The 15,993-nt window shown below is 32.6% G+C and overlaps 3 protein-coding genes across 3 annotated transcripts; 1 reads left to right on the forward strand and 2 right to left on the reverse strand.

Moving 5' to 3' along the window:
• Positions 1–445: 445 nt before the first annotated feature.
• Positions 446–7,159, reverse strand: PPL_04374 (polyketide synthase; the record flags this gene model as incomplete). Its single annotated transcript, XM_020575277.1, has 5 exons — positions 446–584; positions 623–1,932; positions 2,005–5,194; positions 5,252–5,746; positions 5,850–7,159. 5 exons carry the CDS (start codon positions 7,157–7,159, stop codon positions 446–448), a joined length of 6,444 nt encoding a protein of 2,147 aa, XP_020434797.1.
• A 1,128-nt stretch (positions 7,160–8,287) lies between these two features.
• ubqN (ubiquitin) lies at positions 8,288–8,539 on the reverse strand (the record flags this gene model as incomplete). Its single annotated transcript, XM_020575278.1, has 1 exon — positions 8,288–8,539. One exon carries the CDS (start codon positions 8,537–8,539, stop codon positions 8,288–8,290), a length of 252 nt encoding a protein of 83 aa, XP_020434798.1.
• Positions 8,540–10,502: 1,963 nt separating this feature from the next.
• On the forward strand, positions 10,503–15,985 carry PPL_04376 (vacuolar protein sorting-associated protein; the record flags this gene model as incomplete). Its single annotated transcript, XM_020575279.1, has 9 exons — positions 10,503–10,916; positions 10,996–11,063; positions 11,226–11,567; positions 12,057–12,554; positions 12,644–13,369; positions 13,433–13,703; positions 13,785–14,722; positions 14,794–15,577; positions 15,860–15,985. 9 exons carry the CDS (start codon positions 10,503–10,505, stop codon positions 15,983–15,985), a joined length of 4,167 nt encoding a protein of 1,388 aa, XP_020434799.1.
• Between the last annotated feature and the right edge of the window lie 8 nt (positions 15,986–15,993).

Genomic DNA, 15,993 nt, shown 5'->3' on the forward strand with positions numbered 1-15,993 from the left:
TCAAAAAAATTAAAATGAAAAATAATAAAAAAGGTAAAATTTTAACGGTTTTTTTTTAAATTTTTTTTTTTTTTTTAGTGGAAACAGAGGTATCTAAAAAAATTGGTAATTAAAATATTAAGATTTATCAAATGAAACTTTATTGTTCAATAAAAAAAAGGAGAATTAATTAGAAGATTTTTTGTTTCTACGACTTAGATAGGCTGTGTGCATTGTGTTGATGGTTAAATTGGGTATTTGTGAAATGGTGAAAACATCCATGCCGAAATTGTTGTCTAAAAAGTATTTGACTTGTACGGTCATCAGTGAATCGACTCCAAAGTTCTTCAGTGGCGTTTCAACATGAAGTTTGATTTTGGGAATGGAGAGGAGATTGGATATACCATCCAATATCAATTCAAGAAGGTCTGCAGTTTTGTCTAACGATTTTTTGGTGTTGCCTTTCTCACCAAACACCATATGATCGATGCGATGCTTGATGTGTTGGTGTATCTCGTATGCTCGATTCGAAGTTACTTGACTCAGAATTGGATTGCAATAGAGTGGTTGTGAAAGAATCAATTCTAAACCTCCAAACAGTGTAGCTAGTGGAATTGAAAAGATGCCTCTTGAAGCGAAATACTCTTGGAGACCTGTAGATTCTGCAACGATACCCTCGCCGAGAATCGGACCTAGTCTTATTGCCTTTGATGTCAAACCAAGAGAATTTCTATATTTACACAAACCGTCGATAGCCAGACAACTAGAGTTGTAAGATGGCTGTGAAGCCGCACCAGTGTATCCAGAAATCGATGACATCAAAACGAATTGTTTCAATGGTAAACAAAGATCAATAGAAAGAGTATGAAGATTATAGGCACCGATTACCTTTGGATCATGAACTCTCTTGATGTTTTCAAGTGTTAGTTCATTTAGAGGAACTGCCTCAAAGAGTACTGCAAGATGGATTATCGTTTCGATGGGTGGTAGATTCTTGATGGCCAATTCTATTCTTGATTTCAACTGCTCATTGTCTGTGATGTCAGTTTGATAGAAATGAATCTTTGTTGATTTTGTCGAGTTTATAATAAGCTTTAATCTGTTGTTCAATGTTGATTTCGAGAGTACAACTATATCAGAAGCATTGGTGTGTTTAGCTAACCATGGAATCAGTTCTAGGGCTAAACCATTTTGACCTGTAACAATGATTGTGTTTGAAATATCCATCTTGAACTCTTTCTTTGGTAGTGGTATTTTCTTTTCAATCAGAGGCTGCATAATTGATTTATTGAAGTTCGAACAATCGATAACAACTTTTCCTAATTGCTTCCTTTCTGCAATATGTTTAATGGCTTGTTTTGTCTCTGTAACATCAAATACCTTGATAGGAGTCAATTGAAGTCTTCCACTAGCGATGTCATTAAAAATAGTGATCATTAGGTTTTTACCATATTCAGTTCGATTCCAAAAAAGTTTCTGTAAGTCAACACAACAATAATTAATATCGTTATCAAATTGACCATAACCAAAAGTATCGTTGTTTACAATATGTGTAACCACAATATCAGCAATTCTTCCATAGGGTGCCATAGCTCTGAAATTCTCCTCCATATATTCAATTGGTAATGTATTAAGCAGCACATTTACACCATCACATTGCTCTTTGATACTCTCAGCAAACTCATTTGAATAAGAATTGAAAACATCGATCAAAATATCTGAATAGTTTGATTTTAGATAATCTATCTTCTCTTGAGATCCAGCAGTTGCATATACTCTCTTGCATTTCAACATTCTTAGAACATTCATTGCTGCCAAACCAACACCACCGGTAGCACCATGAATCAAAATAGTTTCATCTGGTTTGAATTTACAAACTTCAAACAAAGAGTGATATACTGTGCCATAAACTATACTAACTGAGGCACATTCATTGAACGAAAGTTCTTTTGGCTTTGGAATAAAGAAATCTTTTTCCATAATTGTATGGGTAGCTAATCCAAGAACAGAATGAACCGCAATTACTTCATCTCCAATTTTGAAATCGTCTACGTCTTTTCCTAGTCTTGAAACAACTCCTGATGATTCCAAACCAAATGGTGGATGATAAATATCACCTCCGCTCATTTGTTTCTCTGGAAGCATTTGAAGATGGAAAAGATAATCTTTGAAATTCAAACCAACTGCTTTCACCTCTATTTCTACCTCTTTGGAATTCAAATTTCTTCTATTTCTCAATTTATAATCTAGATTAATATTGGAAACAGAAATAATATTCTCTGGGTTTGTTTCATATGCCTTTGAATATGTAAATGCTTCATCTTCGATATTCAGTTCTCTTGCTATCATAACTTTGTTGTTCATTATTGCATAAGAATATTCACCTAATTCTACCTTATTTTGAGAAATAATCATTATTTTTTCTAAATATTCGTTATTTAAACTTGAATCTATATTGAAAAATACCACATCCAATTCTCTATGATCCACAAAAGCTGTATTCAAAATTCCTACAATAGAGTTTGAAAGGTAGTTTGAAGATTCACTATCTTTTGCCACTACAGTTATTCTAGGTTGTTTTTCTCTATCCATTAACATTTGTAATATTTGAACTAAAGAATAAATGGTGAGCTGATAATTCTCAATAGTTAATTGTTCCATCGAAGTCAAAAATAGAATATGAGTAGAATTTCTAAGGATATCTTTTTTTGATTGAATTTCATTTACCAAAATAAAATTAATTTCATTCTTGGTATATGATGACAAAAGATCATTTGAAACATTTTGATTGTCACCTATCACAACTGAAAGATGTTCTACATTTTTAATAGGTAAAGATGCAATTTCAGTTTTTTCACAAATTAACATATTATAATTTTCTGAATCAGTAGTTCTAATATTTGTAAATTGATATGATCCTGTTACAAAACTCTTCAAGTTATTGAAATCTCCAATATTTTGATCTATTAAAAGAGAATCTGGGTTTGACTGTAGAGAAATGAAGGTTCCTTTTGGTGATAGAATTTTAGAAGTAAATAAAAGCGATGATTCATAATTATTTTTATGCATGGTGGGATTGGAGAATACCAGATCATAAGAGGAGTGTAAGAAACCTTGTTCTTCTAAATTCTGACTAAAATCTACTAAAGTAAAATTAATTTTGAGATTTCGATGAATTTTTAATGATTGGTATATTTCCTTTTTCTCCTTTACAAGTATTTCTGAAACATCTGATATTGTATAAAATATTTCTACAACTCCTTTAACAATTGTATCTAACATTTTATCTATTAAAGGAATCAAAAGAGAAGATAATTCACTACAACCAAGGCACATAATTTTCAATATGTTCTTTCCTTCCATTTGGGATATAGATTTTGAAATGGAAGTCATTAGTGATTCAGAAGTTTCTTTAATGATATCCAATTTGTTTTGGTTAGAAAATAAATCTTTTGGAATAGAAACTGGAGATTCTTTTGGTTGATAAAATGTCTCGAAAAGTTCATTTTCTGGATATTTTATCTTTTTCAATTTCATTCTTTCAGATGATCCCAATATGTATTTTTTGATTTCGAAAATAATTTGTCCTTTTGGATTAACAAGTAAACAATTTCCAATATTTTCATAGTTATTGAAATCTGTCATTCTTACTAAAAGGTACAGTTCCTCTGGGGGATTATTTTCTAATTCTTGATAATTTTGATAGTTGATTTTCATATTTTCCAATGATTTATATATGAATTGTCTTCTATCATCCATTAATGCAAACAATCCATGAGCACAACTATCAAATAGAGTAGCATTCAATATCTTTGAAGGTCTATTAGAAGACCTTACCTTTAAAGCTCCAAATGCCATCATATTTCCAATTGAAATATTTTGGATATGTTGAAAGTGTGGTCCATATTTTAATCCAAACCTCTGGGTCTTCTTGTAAAACTCCTCTGGAGTGTAAGATGTTAAATTACATTGACTTTTGAAAGATGATAAATCTATAGTTCTAGATTTTATTCCTTTTAAAAGGGTTACTTTTGATTTTGCAGTTTTTTTCCAATCTTCTTTCAAATCATAAAATTGACCATTTTTGTGGAAGAATTCAAAAGAATATTCACTTTTCGAGAGTTTTTCAACTTTTGTAACTATTTTTTGAGAACTTTGTTTTAAGAAAACAGGTTTCAAGAATTCCAATTTGTTAATTTGAATATCCTGTTGATTATGTTCAAGAGCTTCGATAATTGCTTCCATATATCCTGCACCAGGGAGAATCGGTTGATTCTTTACTTGATGATCTTTGAGATATTCAAATACTGGGCTTCGAATATCAATATCTGATTGATAACAATTTTCACCATTGGTTACAGATTTATGACCAAGAATTGTTGTTGATTTACCAATTAATCTTTTATATTTTGATTGATTTGATTCATTCCAATACAAGTCAGTATCCCATTGGTATCTTGGAAGAATTGCCACTCGTTCTCTCCAATTTCTATTTAAAATATCAGAAGGTGAGAATTGAGAGGAAAAATTAATATTTACTCCAAGACAATGAAGAGATGCCAACGAAGATTTAAATAATAAAGTTTCATCTTTCTTTCTTTGAATTGGAGATAAAACCTTGGATTTAGGAATTGTTTGGGTGATAAAGCTACATAAAGTTGGATGAGGCGAAATTTCAAGGAAGACATAATCATTCAAATTTTCTTTCAAATCTCTATAAAGTGATTCTAAAGTTTTCTGGAAATAAACTGGATTTCTTATATTTTCAAAAACATATTGTGAATCTAATGGATCGGATTTCAAATCTCCAGTAACTGTCGAATACCATGGAATATTTGATGATTTTGAATTTAAAGAATTCATTTGATTAATGACCTTCTCTTTGATAATATCTTGATAGGAAGAGTGGAATGAACAGGGAGTACGAAGGAAAGTGTGGAAAATATTTTCCTTTTTCAAATGATCAGCAAAATCTTTAAGATTGTTATTGTCACCTGTGATTACTATGGAATTAGAAGAATTAAAACAAGCAATTTCAAGAGATGGGAATAGTCGTTGAAATTCCAAACAATATTTCTCTGAACTAATTGCCACAACAAGCATTCTTCCAGTTCCAATTGTCTCATTTTGAAGTGATGCTCTAATGTGTACAACTTTAATAGCATCAGATAGATTTAAATTTCCTGAAATATAAGCAGAAGTTATATCTCCAAAACTATAAAATAATTAATATAGATTCAAAAAATAAAATAAAAAATAGTATTATATATACCTGTGACCTAGTACAATTGATGGTGTTAAACCCCAGTGTTTATAGAGTTCATATAAAGCAACCTGGAAAACAAATAGAGATGGTTGTGCAATTATTGGTTTATGAATCTCATTAGAATCGTCTGGAATGGATTTCAACTTTTCAACAATACTATATCCAGAGTATTCTTTTAATAAATTATCCAACTTATCAACATTTGATTTGAAAACTGGTTCATTCTCATATAGGTTCATTCCCATTTTATTCCATTGAGGACCTTGACCACAAAATACATAAACCAATTTCTTTTCAAAAGTATCTTTTGATTGAACTTGACCATTAAATTCAACAATCTTTGAATTTAACTCTTCCCAATTTTTAGCGATAACTACCTTCCTGGTTGAATGAAATGATTTAGTTAAAGATTGATTTAGAGCAAATTCTTTTATGGTTATTTTATCTTGATAGTTTTGAAGTAAATCAAAATACTTGTCAATGGAAGAAGTAGAATTAGCACTGAAAGGAATCAAATAACTATCATTCAGATTTTCATTATTTTTTCTTTTTAAAAACGATTTAATAAAAGTATTTTTTTAAAATAATCCTCTTTTATACTTACTCAAAATCTTTTTTCTTATATTCTTGAAGTATCATATGTCCATTTGTTCCTCCAATTCCAAAAGAATTTACACCCATTATAATTAATTGTTCATTTGATATTTCTTCATTTTTAGTAATTACTTCCATATTTGATTCTTTAAAAGCAATTTTAGGGTTCAATTGTGATAATTTGATACTTGGAACTAACATTCTATTTTTTAACATCAAAGATACCTTAATGATAGAAGCAATTCCGGAAGCACTTTCAAGATGACCCAAGTTTGATTTAACTGATCCTACTTTTAATGGTTTCTCTGGAGAATGGTTGGCAGAAAACATATCTATCAATGCCTTCATTTCAATTGGATCTCCAACTACTGTTCCAGTGGAATGGGCTTCGACATAGTAGATTTGAGATGGATCAATATTTGATTTTTCTAAAGTTTGTTTTATGTTTTGATACTGAATATCACTTGAAGGAGTTGATAAAGTATCTTTATTACAATGACCATCATTATTAATTCCAATTCCTTTGATCACAGAATAGATTCTATTTCCATCTCTCTCAGCTTTTCTTAATTTCTTCAAAATAACTACACCACAACCTTCACTTCTAACAAAACCACTGGCATTGGCATCAAATGGCTTACAATGATCACCGAGTACTCCAATATTGCTATACATTCTCGATGTATCTGGATCAAACAATGCATTGATTCCACAAGATATAGCAATATCACATTGATTATCCTGAAGATATTTAATTGCCAGGTCTGTCGTTGTCAAAGAAGATGAGCATGCAGTATCGACGGTCATGGATGGTCCTCTGAAATCAAAACAATATGAAACTCTATTGGCGATAACACATGGAGTGAACACATTACTCAATACTTTTGGTAAAGTATCGAAATCTGGGTATGCAAGTTGGAGATGGTGATAGTCATTATTGGACATACCAACAAAAACTCCAGTGTTGGAGGATCTAAGTGAATTTGAAGGAATTTGAGCATCTTCCAGTGCTTCATAGACTAGAGTGAGGAGAAGTCTCTCTTGAGGGTCAATATAGTCAGCATCCTTTGGCGATATTTCAAAGAATAGAGGATCAAACTTTTTCCATTCATCAAAATCCAATAATCCTGCGTTCTTTGTTGATACCAATTGGTGTTTTTGAAACGAATCCGACCATCTATCACTAGGTATTTTTACTACACCATCAAATGAATTTTTGAGTGCTTCCCAGAAATCAGTAGGTGTTGTTATTTTTCCGGGGAATCTTAAACTAATTCCAATTACTGCAATATCATTCTCTTGAGATGATAGGATTTCCATTCTATTTTATAAAAATATTGTATCTTTTTTATTAGATAAAAATTTCACAAATACTTAAATAAACCAATATATAGTTAAAATCAATTTAAATACAAGAGGATTCACTCGTTTTATTTTTTAACCAAAAAAACGAATTAAATTTAAATATCTCTAAATATTTAAAGATCTCAAAAAATAACTAACTTATTTAAAGAATTATTTGTAACTTTCTAATTTGTTTATCTTGTGAATTAAAAAATCTAAACTCAAACCAATTGTGGTTGAATTCTTAATAAACCATTGATATATTAATTTTTATTGTTATATTTTATAGATATATTAAGAGATTTATTGATTTTAAGTAATCTTTTTTATCTTACTTAATCCCATCCTCTATTTGTTATACGATAACATTTTGATGTCCTTATATATAACTATAATCTTTATATAGAAGTTTAAATAGGTGGAAAGTTTTAAAATAATTCAAACTAATGAGATTTTTTTTATTGAATTCAAAAACAAATTTGTGCTAATGTGTCGAGCGACAGAGAGATTAACAAAATAGTGGTGGTTTTTTATAATATTATGTTTTAAAAAGTTTATTTTTGTTTTGATGTGTATGATTCATCAATATATGGTGTATACTAATTTTTTTATTTTTTTTTTATTACAAGATTTAGTTTTAATTGCAATCTTGTTTAAAACAGATTTATTTAGTTTCATAAAATTGGAATATTCCAACTATATAATTTAATGCAATTGTTAAATGAAAAAAATGAATAATTAAAATAAATGAATTAAATATGTATTTTCAAACTCTTGAGATTTTGGTACAATATTACTTGAGTTTCTATTTTTTTTTTTTGTTGTGTTCTTTGAAACTTAAAGATAAGTGTAACTACTCTATTCTATTGTCACTTACATACTAAAATTAATATTGATAATCTTTTTTTTTTTTTTTAATAACTTAAATTTATATTTAATAAATAATAATTACAAGTCGTCTTTTATAATTTCTATTATTGTTTTTATTATTATTATTATTTGTTTGTTTGTTATAATAATTGATTAAAAATAATATACCCCCTCCCCATATTTCCTTATATTAAACTATTGATTGATGTGTTTGTGTGATATGTAATTATTTGATTATTGATCGTATGGATTTGTTGGAGCAGACCAAGCAAAAGTAAAGGTGGTGTAGGGGCGAACATCATAGTGAGCAAGTGTCTTTGAATCCTCTAAAATTTTACCGCAATAAACCAAACGACCTGTGTATCCCGGGTAGTTGCCAGTTGTTCCTTCCTTTTCTCTTATCAGATTCTTTACGTGCAAGACTCTATCAGTATTTTCTACCTCCAATGAAAATTGTTTGTTTGTTGCATTTACGTAGATTAACATTTTTTTGATTGTTTTTTTTAAATATTTGTAACAAATATATAATAACTATAATTCTAGAGAACATAAAATACTTTTTTCAATAAATGATATTTTTTTTTAAAATCTTTGTAAATTTTACAAAAAAAAAATGATATTTTTTTTGACCATCAAAATCATAATTTTTTTTATAAATAAACAGAGAATAATATCAGAGAAAATTATGATACTCAGCTCTCCCTGTATGTTCTATTCGATTTGCAAATCAATTGTTGTACTGGTAGTAATACTACAAGTCTTTTAATCCATTAAAAATAGAATAACTATAGAATAATAATTAAAGTTAAACCTAAAACTAGTTTAAACCTTATAAAACTTGTTATTTAAATAGAAGAAAAGTTGAAAAATAAACAAATAAATCAATTACTATATCAGGGTTAAGTGTGGTTGGTATTTTTGATTATTGTGGTTAAAAAACAACAAAATATAAAAATTAAATTAAATTAAAGAAAAACAATGAAATTAGATAGATTCAATTTATTTTATAAAAAGAGGAGTGTGAACAATAGTGTAATTAAGTGTGAGTGGTGGTGAATGTGTGTTTGTGTGTGTTTGAGTATATATGCAGTGTGAGAGTCAGAGTTAATATAAAATGTTTTCTATTTTTTATAAATTAAATAAGACGATAAAATATGAATATGAGTATCTCCAAATCATTGTAACAAATAGCGGAAGAATAAAGCGAGACATTATCATTATCTTTCTATCAATCTTGTCGTCTATATTTATATGGTTATGTTTTTTTTAATAATAATAATAATAATATGAAATTTAAAAAAATCTAGAATAAATTGTTTGATAGTATTAAAAAAATTGGATAATAGAAAATAATTATATTTAAAATTAGAATAAATCAAATGAATGTAGATAATATATAACTAATTTATAACAATCAATCAATCTAATAATCATTTCTTAAATTATTCATATTAACATTGGAAAGTAATAAATAATATTTAGTAAAAATTATTGTTTTTAATCAATCATAAATAAATAATTGGAAAGAAATAAAGAAATAGGAAGTAGGAAGTAAAAGGAATAAAATAAAATAATAATATTAGGAAATAATGTATGTGAAATATAATTTAATTAAATGATAATTGGAAAAATTTGAAAAGTATAATATTAATAATAAATTTGAAATAATAAAGATTTTGTTTTGTTTTGTTTTGTTGTTTTTTAGATATATTTAAATATGATATCTAAAATATTACCTAATATTCTACAGAAGCTACTGAGTGGATATATAGAGAATTTAGATACTCTTTCGATACCGTTCTGGAAGGGTGAGATCGTCTTGGAGAATTTAAAGTTGAAAAAAGATGTTTTCGATAGCGAGTTGCCTTTCGAGTTGGTGAGTGGTGTCATTCAGCGAGTGGTAATCAATGTACCGATTCTCAGATTTCTATCCGATAAGATCACTGTGAATGTCGATGGTGTCTTCCTGTTGTTCGGGCGAAAAGACATTGCGAGTGCTGCTGCCGCTGAGAAGAAACCGCGCGTCGGTGTCTCCATGGACGACCTCGCGCAGATTCAACGAACTCTCGAGACAGCGTCGTCGGTTGGATTGTCATCGATAAGCGGTGGCGGTGGCGAAACAATATGGTTTCGCATGTTGAAATCACTGATAAAGTGTCTGTTGTTGCGTGTCACCAATGTCCACGTTTGCTATCAAGACCAAAAGACGTCGCCCGAGGAGCGATTCTCCGTCGGAATGACAGTGGAGTCGTTCAACTTTGAGTCGACCAATGAGCTATGGGTTCCTCTACAGTCAAACAGTGTCTACAACACATCGGAGGCATTCAAGCTGTGTTCGCTATTCAATTTCTCTGTCTACTGGAACTCTGCTTTCGGGGTGACAAAGTTGGTGACCCCAGAAGACATGGAAGTCGTACTGATGCATTCGATACCTCGACAGCGTATCAAGATGGATCACAAATATATTATACAACCGTTTTCCGGTTTCATAAAGATCTGTATTAAAGACGAGGAGAACGAAGTGGTGACAAACAGCGGCGTGATGAAGCGGCTGTTGACAAATGCCGATATCAACATTGGACTGAAGCAAATCGATTTGCACCTAATGGATACACAGTATAGAGATATGCTTAATCTTCTGTTTTTCTTGCATGACTGGCGTAAGGTGTTAAAGTACAAAGCGTTTCGACCGAGTGAGCCGATCAAAGGAAACGCAGCGAAATGGTGGCGTTTTGCATATCAAGCCATTCTATCCGACCTAAAGAAACAGAGAGACGAACAATCTTGGAGTGCAATCGAAGAGAGTAAAAACATAAGAAATTGTTATGTTAAAGTTTATACCGAGAAGATGTTACATAGAAGAGTATGTTCAATCTTAATAATAATTAACTAACCTAAATTCAATTTAACTAACATATATATCTTATTCTAAAAAATAAAAGATAACAAAAATAGAAGAGAATATATTATCTGAAATCGAAAAGATATTATCATACGAAGATGTAATTTTGTAAGTTGATCTACTTCATTCCCATGTTTTTGTTTTTTTTTTTTTTTTGGTTGATCAATCAATCCATTTCTAAACACTTGAAAATTACTTACTTTTTTTTATTATTTAATGATCATTTAGATTTAGAAATATTGCACAAAGAAAAGTAATTGAAATTAAAAGAGATGAAGTAGATCAATATAATGATAGTGAAGGTTGGTGGATAAGTGGTTGGTTCGGTCTGAAGAATCTCGGTTTTGGCAGAGCATCAAGCGGAAATGTCGATAAATTCATTCTGAGCAATGATGAACTTCATTTCTTGGATAGAGTACTGAATTTAGAGTTGTCAGCGTTGGCCGGTGCCACTCCAAAGAATTTCGTAACATTTACCTTCAAAGCCAACATCAAACACGCTTGTATTTCTATTCTCGATTGGCGAGACTCTGGTATCATCGTGCCGTTGGCATCGATTGAAGCGACAGAGCTCGACTTCTCCGTTGACTATCAGAATTATGGAAATACAAAGTTTGACCTTGCGCTTCAGACATTCACCGTGTTGGACAAGTGCAGCAAGAACTCAAAGTTTGAGAATATCATTGTGGAGCGTCGCGGTTTCGAGCTGCCGTCCGGTGGACTGCTTGCCAGCGCCACCGCGCAAAAGTTGCTAACACTCACCTTTTGGACGCGTCCGCCAGAGACTGACACCGATTGGCTGATGCGGGTGAAGCTACTGCCGTTCTTCTTGGTCTATAGCAAGCCGTTTGTCGACACGATGTTTTCGTTCTTTACGCACGCCAGCCAGGAAGCGCTCGACACTTTGAAATACTCTTTCTTCAAGAAGCTCAAGATTCTACAGGATATGATTGTTCAGGAGTTGAGACACTTGGTTCGCAACCAAAAGTCGGCCGATCTCGACTTTGATATCGCTGTTCCAACCATCGTTTTCCCAGAGTCTATCGAGAAGGAAGATACACTGCTGTTGGTTATCAGCAGTGGTAATATCATTTTGAAGAGTCAGCCGTTGGATCCAGCTTGGGATTGCAAAGCGTTGATCGAGATGATCGAAGAGGATGAAGAATCCGAGCGGTTCTCGCGCGCCAAACAAATGTTAGTCGAGAGAATCAAGTGGTGGCGTGACAACTGTCCAATTCACTTTGTCGACACACCGATCGATTTGAATCAGTTCTTTAAACGCACACAGATACACAAACAGATTGTCAAACACAATTTGGATCACTCGCATATCCGACCGGATTCGCCAGAGGCATCGGAACCCGCCAACGCCACCTCAAAACACTCGGTATTCCAGGAGGAAGAATGGGATATCGAAGGTCTGAATATAAACAACGCACAATTCTACGAAGGTGTAACATTCCAAGCATCCAACATATTCGTTAAAATCTGTAAGTTCTCACAGATCTCTGACTTTAAATATCTTGTAAATCCAACCAACTTCCAAGTATTCCTACAACTCTGTTCCGATCCATTCAATCTTAATATTCCACAAGTTATGTAAGTTGTTAACTTTAAAACTTAACATTTCATCTAGATCTAATTTAAATTGATTATTAAATCCTTGTTGTTTTTTTTATTTATTCTAGATGCCATTCATTATTGTCAGATATTAAAGTTGAGGTGTCCGATACGGATATTTATAATATCTCAAAGATTGTTGGAAAGAATGGATTGTTAGAGTATTTCATTGATATGGAGACTAAATCATCGAAAGAACTCTCAGAGATGTACGATGTGGTATCGATTGAACGACCAAAGAATAAGAATAATGTCGATTTGAAACTCTCTGTCATTTCAGACACCAAGTCGATTTTGCACGCTCGCAAGAAGACCAAAGAGATGCTTACGAACTGTGTACTGTTGAAGTTCTTTTTCAAGACTGCCAACATCGAAGCCAAGGTGAACTACGAACGAACCGAATCTATAGTTGTGACACTCTCCAATATCCGATGCAAGAGTTTGGCCAAGTTCCTACACATGGAAGTACTACTTGACATGGATCACGTTGACATTACCGATTCAAACTCGATCATACCGGTGCTCTCGATATTCCCTCATCCGCACGGCACTCTTACCAGTTCCAACTCGAACCTGGCTAGCTGTTCCTCTGATTTCAAAAGCGGTAAACAAGGAATACAGACTCATCCAGTATCGATCCATTTGATAAGTATCAGTAAGAACTCACTGGAATATGATTACATCGATTTCGTGGCATCGCTCTCCACCCAATGTGTTAGAATCAGTCTCCCGAAAGAATGTATTAAATCTCTATTGAAAATCGTTGGAAAATCTATTTCCGATGCAAACAGATTGTAAGTTTAAATTATCATTAAAATAATATTATAATTTTATTAATCTATTTAAAAAAACCACAGCCATGAAAAGAAGAAATCAATTCTTACAATCGAAGGATCTAGGTATCATTCTTTAACTAACGATACTCATCATGTCAAACACAAACACAAAAAGATATCTGAAAAGTTGGATGCCAATGAATTTGATCCAAACGATCTGAAATCAAAGATTGTTATCAATGTTCCAAAGTTCTCACTCATTTTGTGCTCCAAGGAGAATGACTTGGTATCATTCAACTTTGATGAAGTTCATATCGTTGGTGTATTCCAACTTCCTCTTTATGATTGCACAGTAAATTTCAAAACATATAACCATCTACTGATTTATTTACTTATTTAATAACTTATTAACCATCTTTTGTTTGTTTTATAGTTAAGTGTTGGTGATATGAAATTCATGGATCTAACAATGGAGAAAGGATTACATCAAAAGATGTTGGAAGCACTGCCATCGCAACCAAGGAATGTACCGATTGTAAAGATGCATGTGGTCAGTCATAATATTAGCAAGGCAAAGGAGTGGGGATATAATAGAGTGGTAGCAATTGCCATTGGAAAGATAAAGCTTACTCTACTGCTCCAAACTATCAATACCATTCGTCACTACATCGATGATATTCAGAGGTGTTCAAAAGAGTGCTTCCCAACACTCTATATCGTGCAGGAGAATATTGAAGAACCTGAACAATCGACAACACCACTGGGAAACTCGACATCCAGTTCTATATTGGCCAATGAACCAAGAACCACCGTTGTCAGAGAGGAAAACTATCCATTCGCCTCGCCAAGCCAAGAAGTTATATTCAAAAGAAAAACAATTACAAATCTTGATATAACTATTGATGAGAATCAATTGTTTCTACCAAAGAATCCGGGATCTAATGAATGTTTGGTTTTGGGCGTTGATCAGATTTCGTTGTGGTTGGATCAAACCGATCCATTGGCAGACGTAATTCATATCAAGATCAAAGATGTGACAATCGGTACGACCAGAGATGATACTATCATGGTTAGTCCAATGCTGTTGAAAGCAATGAAAGTGGATTGTACATTTATCAAGAAGTTTGAGACATCTCTATCAACTCAAATGCTAAAGATAAATATGGATATTGAAGATATCTTACTAAAGATGACTCAATTCCAATACAATCTATTGTATAATGTTATCATGCAAAACTTCAATCAAAAGGTTGTTCCTCCTCCGCTATCACCTGCATACACCAAAGAAAGACAATCAAAGGTAGCAACACTTTCCATCAACATTGGAAATACATTGGAATTACATTTGGTAGATGAGAAATTACCTGTTGAGTAAGTTATTACTATTAGATTATTAGATTAGTTAAATTGTTAACAATTTCTTATATTTAAAACATTTATAGTAAAGAGAATTTAGTTTGTTTGATTATGGGTGAACCAACTATTGTTTTGGATTATTTTAATAATGGTGATATTGAAATCGGTATTACAACAATGACACTTGGATTCAATAATAAGAACTTGGTTATCGATGGAAGAAGTCAAGAGATTCTCTCTATCACTGCCGAAGAGAAATTCAAAGGTAAATTCCCTGTTCTTAGTTTGGAGGTAATTAATGGTGTCTCAAAGTTGGAGTTACCCATTGATAGATTGGTGTTCTTTATCGATTTGGAATGGGTAGATCGTCTCGCATTCTTTTTGGTGCCTTTGACCGATCCTGACAATATTCCTGTACCGGTGCAACTCAACCCAGCGGGTGAATGGGAGTTGGTAATGTCCATCAAGATTCATGTGAAGAATGCGGATCTGATGATTGGTAGCTACACCGATCACAGTGCAATCACTCTGATGATGTCGGCGGGTATCAATATCGATATGCAATCGGGATCCGACGGTCTTTTCAAGATTCTCATTGGCTACAGCTGCAATCGTGGATCGCTAAGCAGTCCAATCATTCCAGACATGAAAAAGAAATCAAAGCAACAACATGTCCGATTCTTTGGCCAACGACACACTTGTATCGATCGATGGGATCGATTGAAACACTCTGCCAAACTCTTTATTGAGTCGTTCCAAACGACGCTGTGTATCTGTTTGGTGTCAGAGGGTAATCAATTCTACTTCTGTGAGTTGGACAAGATGTTGATTATTCTTTTCGGGTCGTGCCTATCGATATCTCTTGGATCTGTATGAAACCATACAGAATATATTGTATCGTAGATCGAAAGGAAATGAATCCAACGGTAATCCATCGGTGGAAGTTGAATCACCACCTGGCTCACCTAATCCACTGCTAATGTCGCCATTGACACCACTGTCACCAACAATGTCACCACGTCCAAAGTCATCATTGACGAATGCCGTTGGTGCTCTCCTTCCAATTCCTCAGCATACACGCACACTTCTCTACACTCCATCACCATCATCTTCGCCAGCCAAGATGAATCAGCTGTTCCACCTAAAAACCAGGTCAGCAGAGATGATTCGTACGCACCAAACCAAGTTGCAAAAGAAGCAGTTAACCGACAGCTCCAATGCCACTATCATCCAGAAGAAACCATTCACTCAGTTCTCGCTATGCTTGAAAAACATTGAGGTTTTGG

Source organism: Heterostelium album (genome assembly GCF_000004825.1).
Source record: "Heterostelium album PN500 unplaced genomic scaffold PPL_contig9, whole genome shotgun sequence".
In the NCBI taxonomy this organism is placed as follows: Eukaryota; Evosea; class Eumycetozoa; order Acytosteliales; family Acytosteliaceae; genus Heterostelium; species Heterostelium album.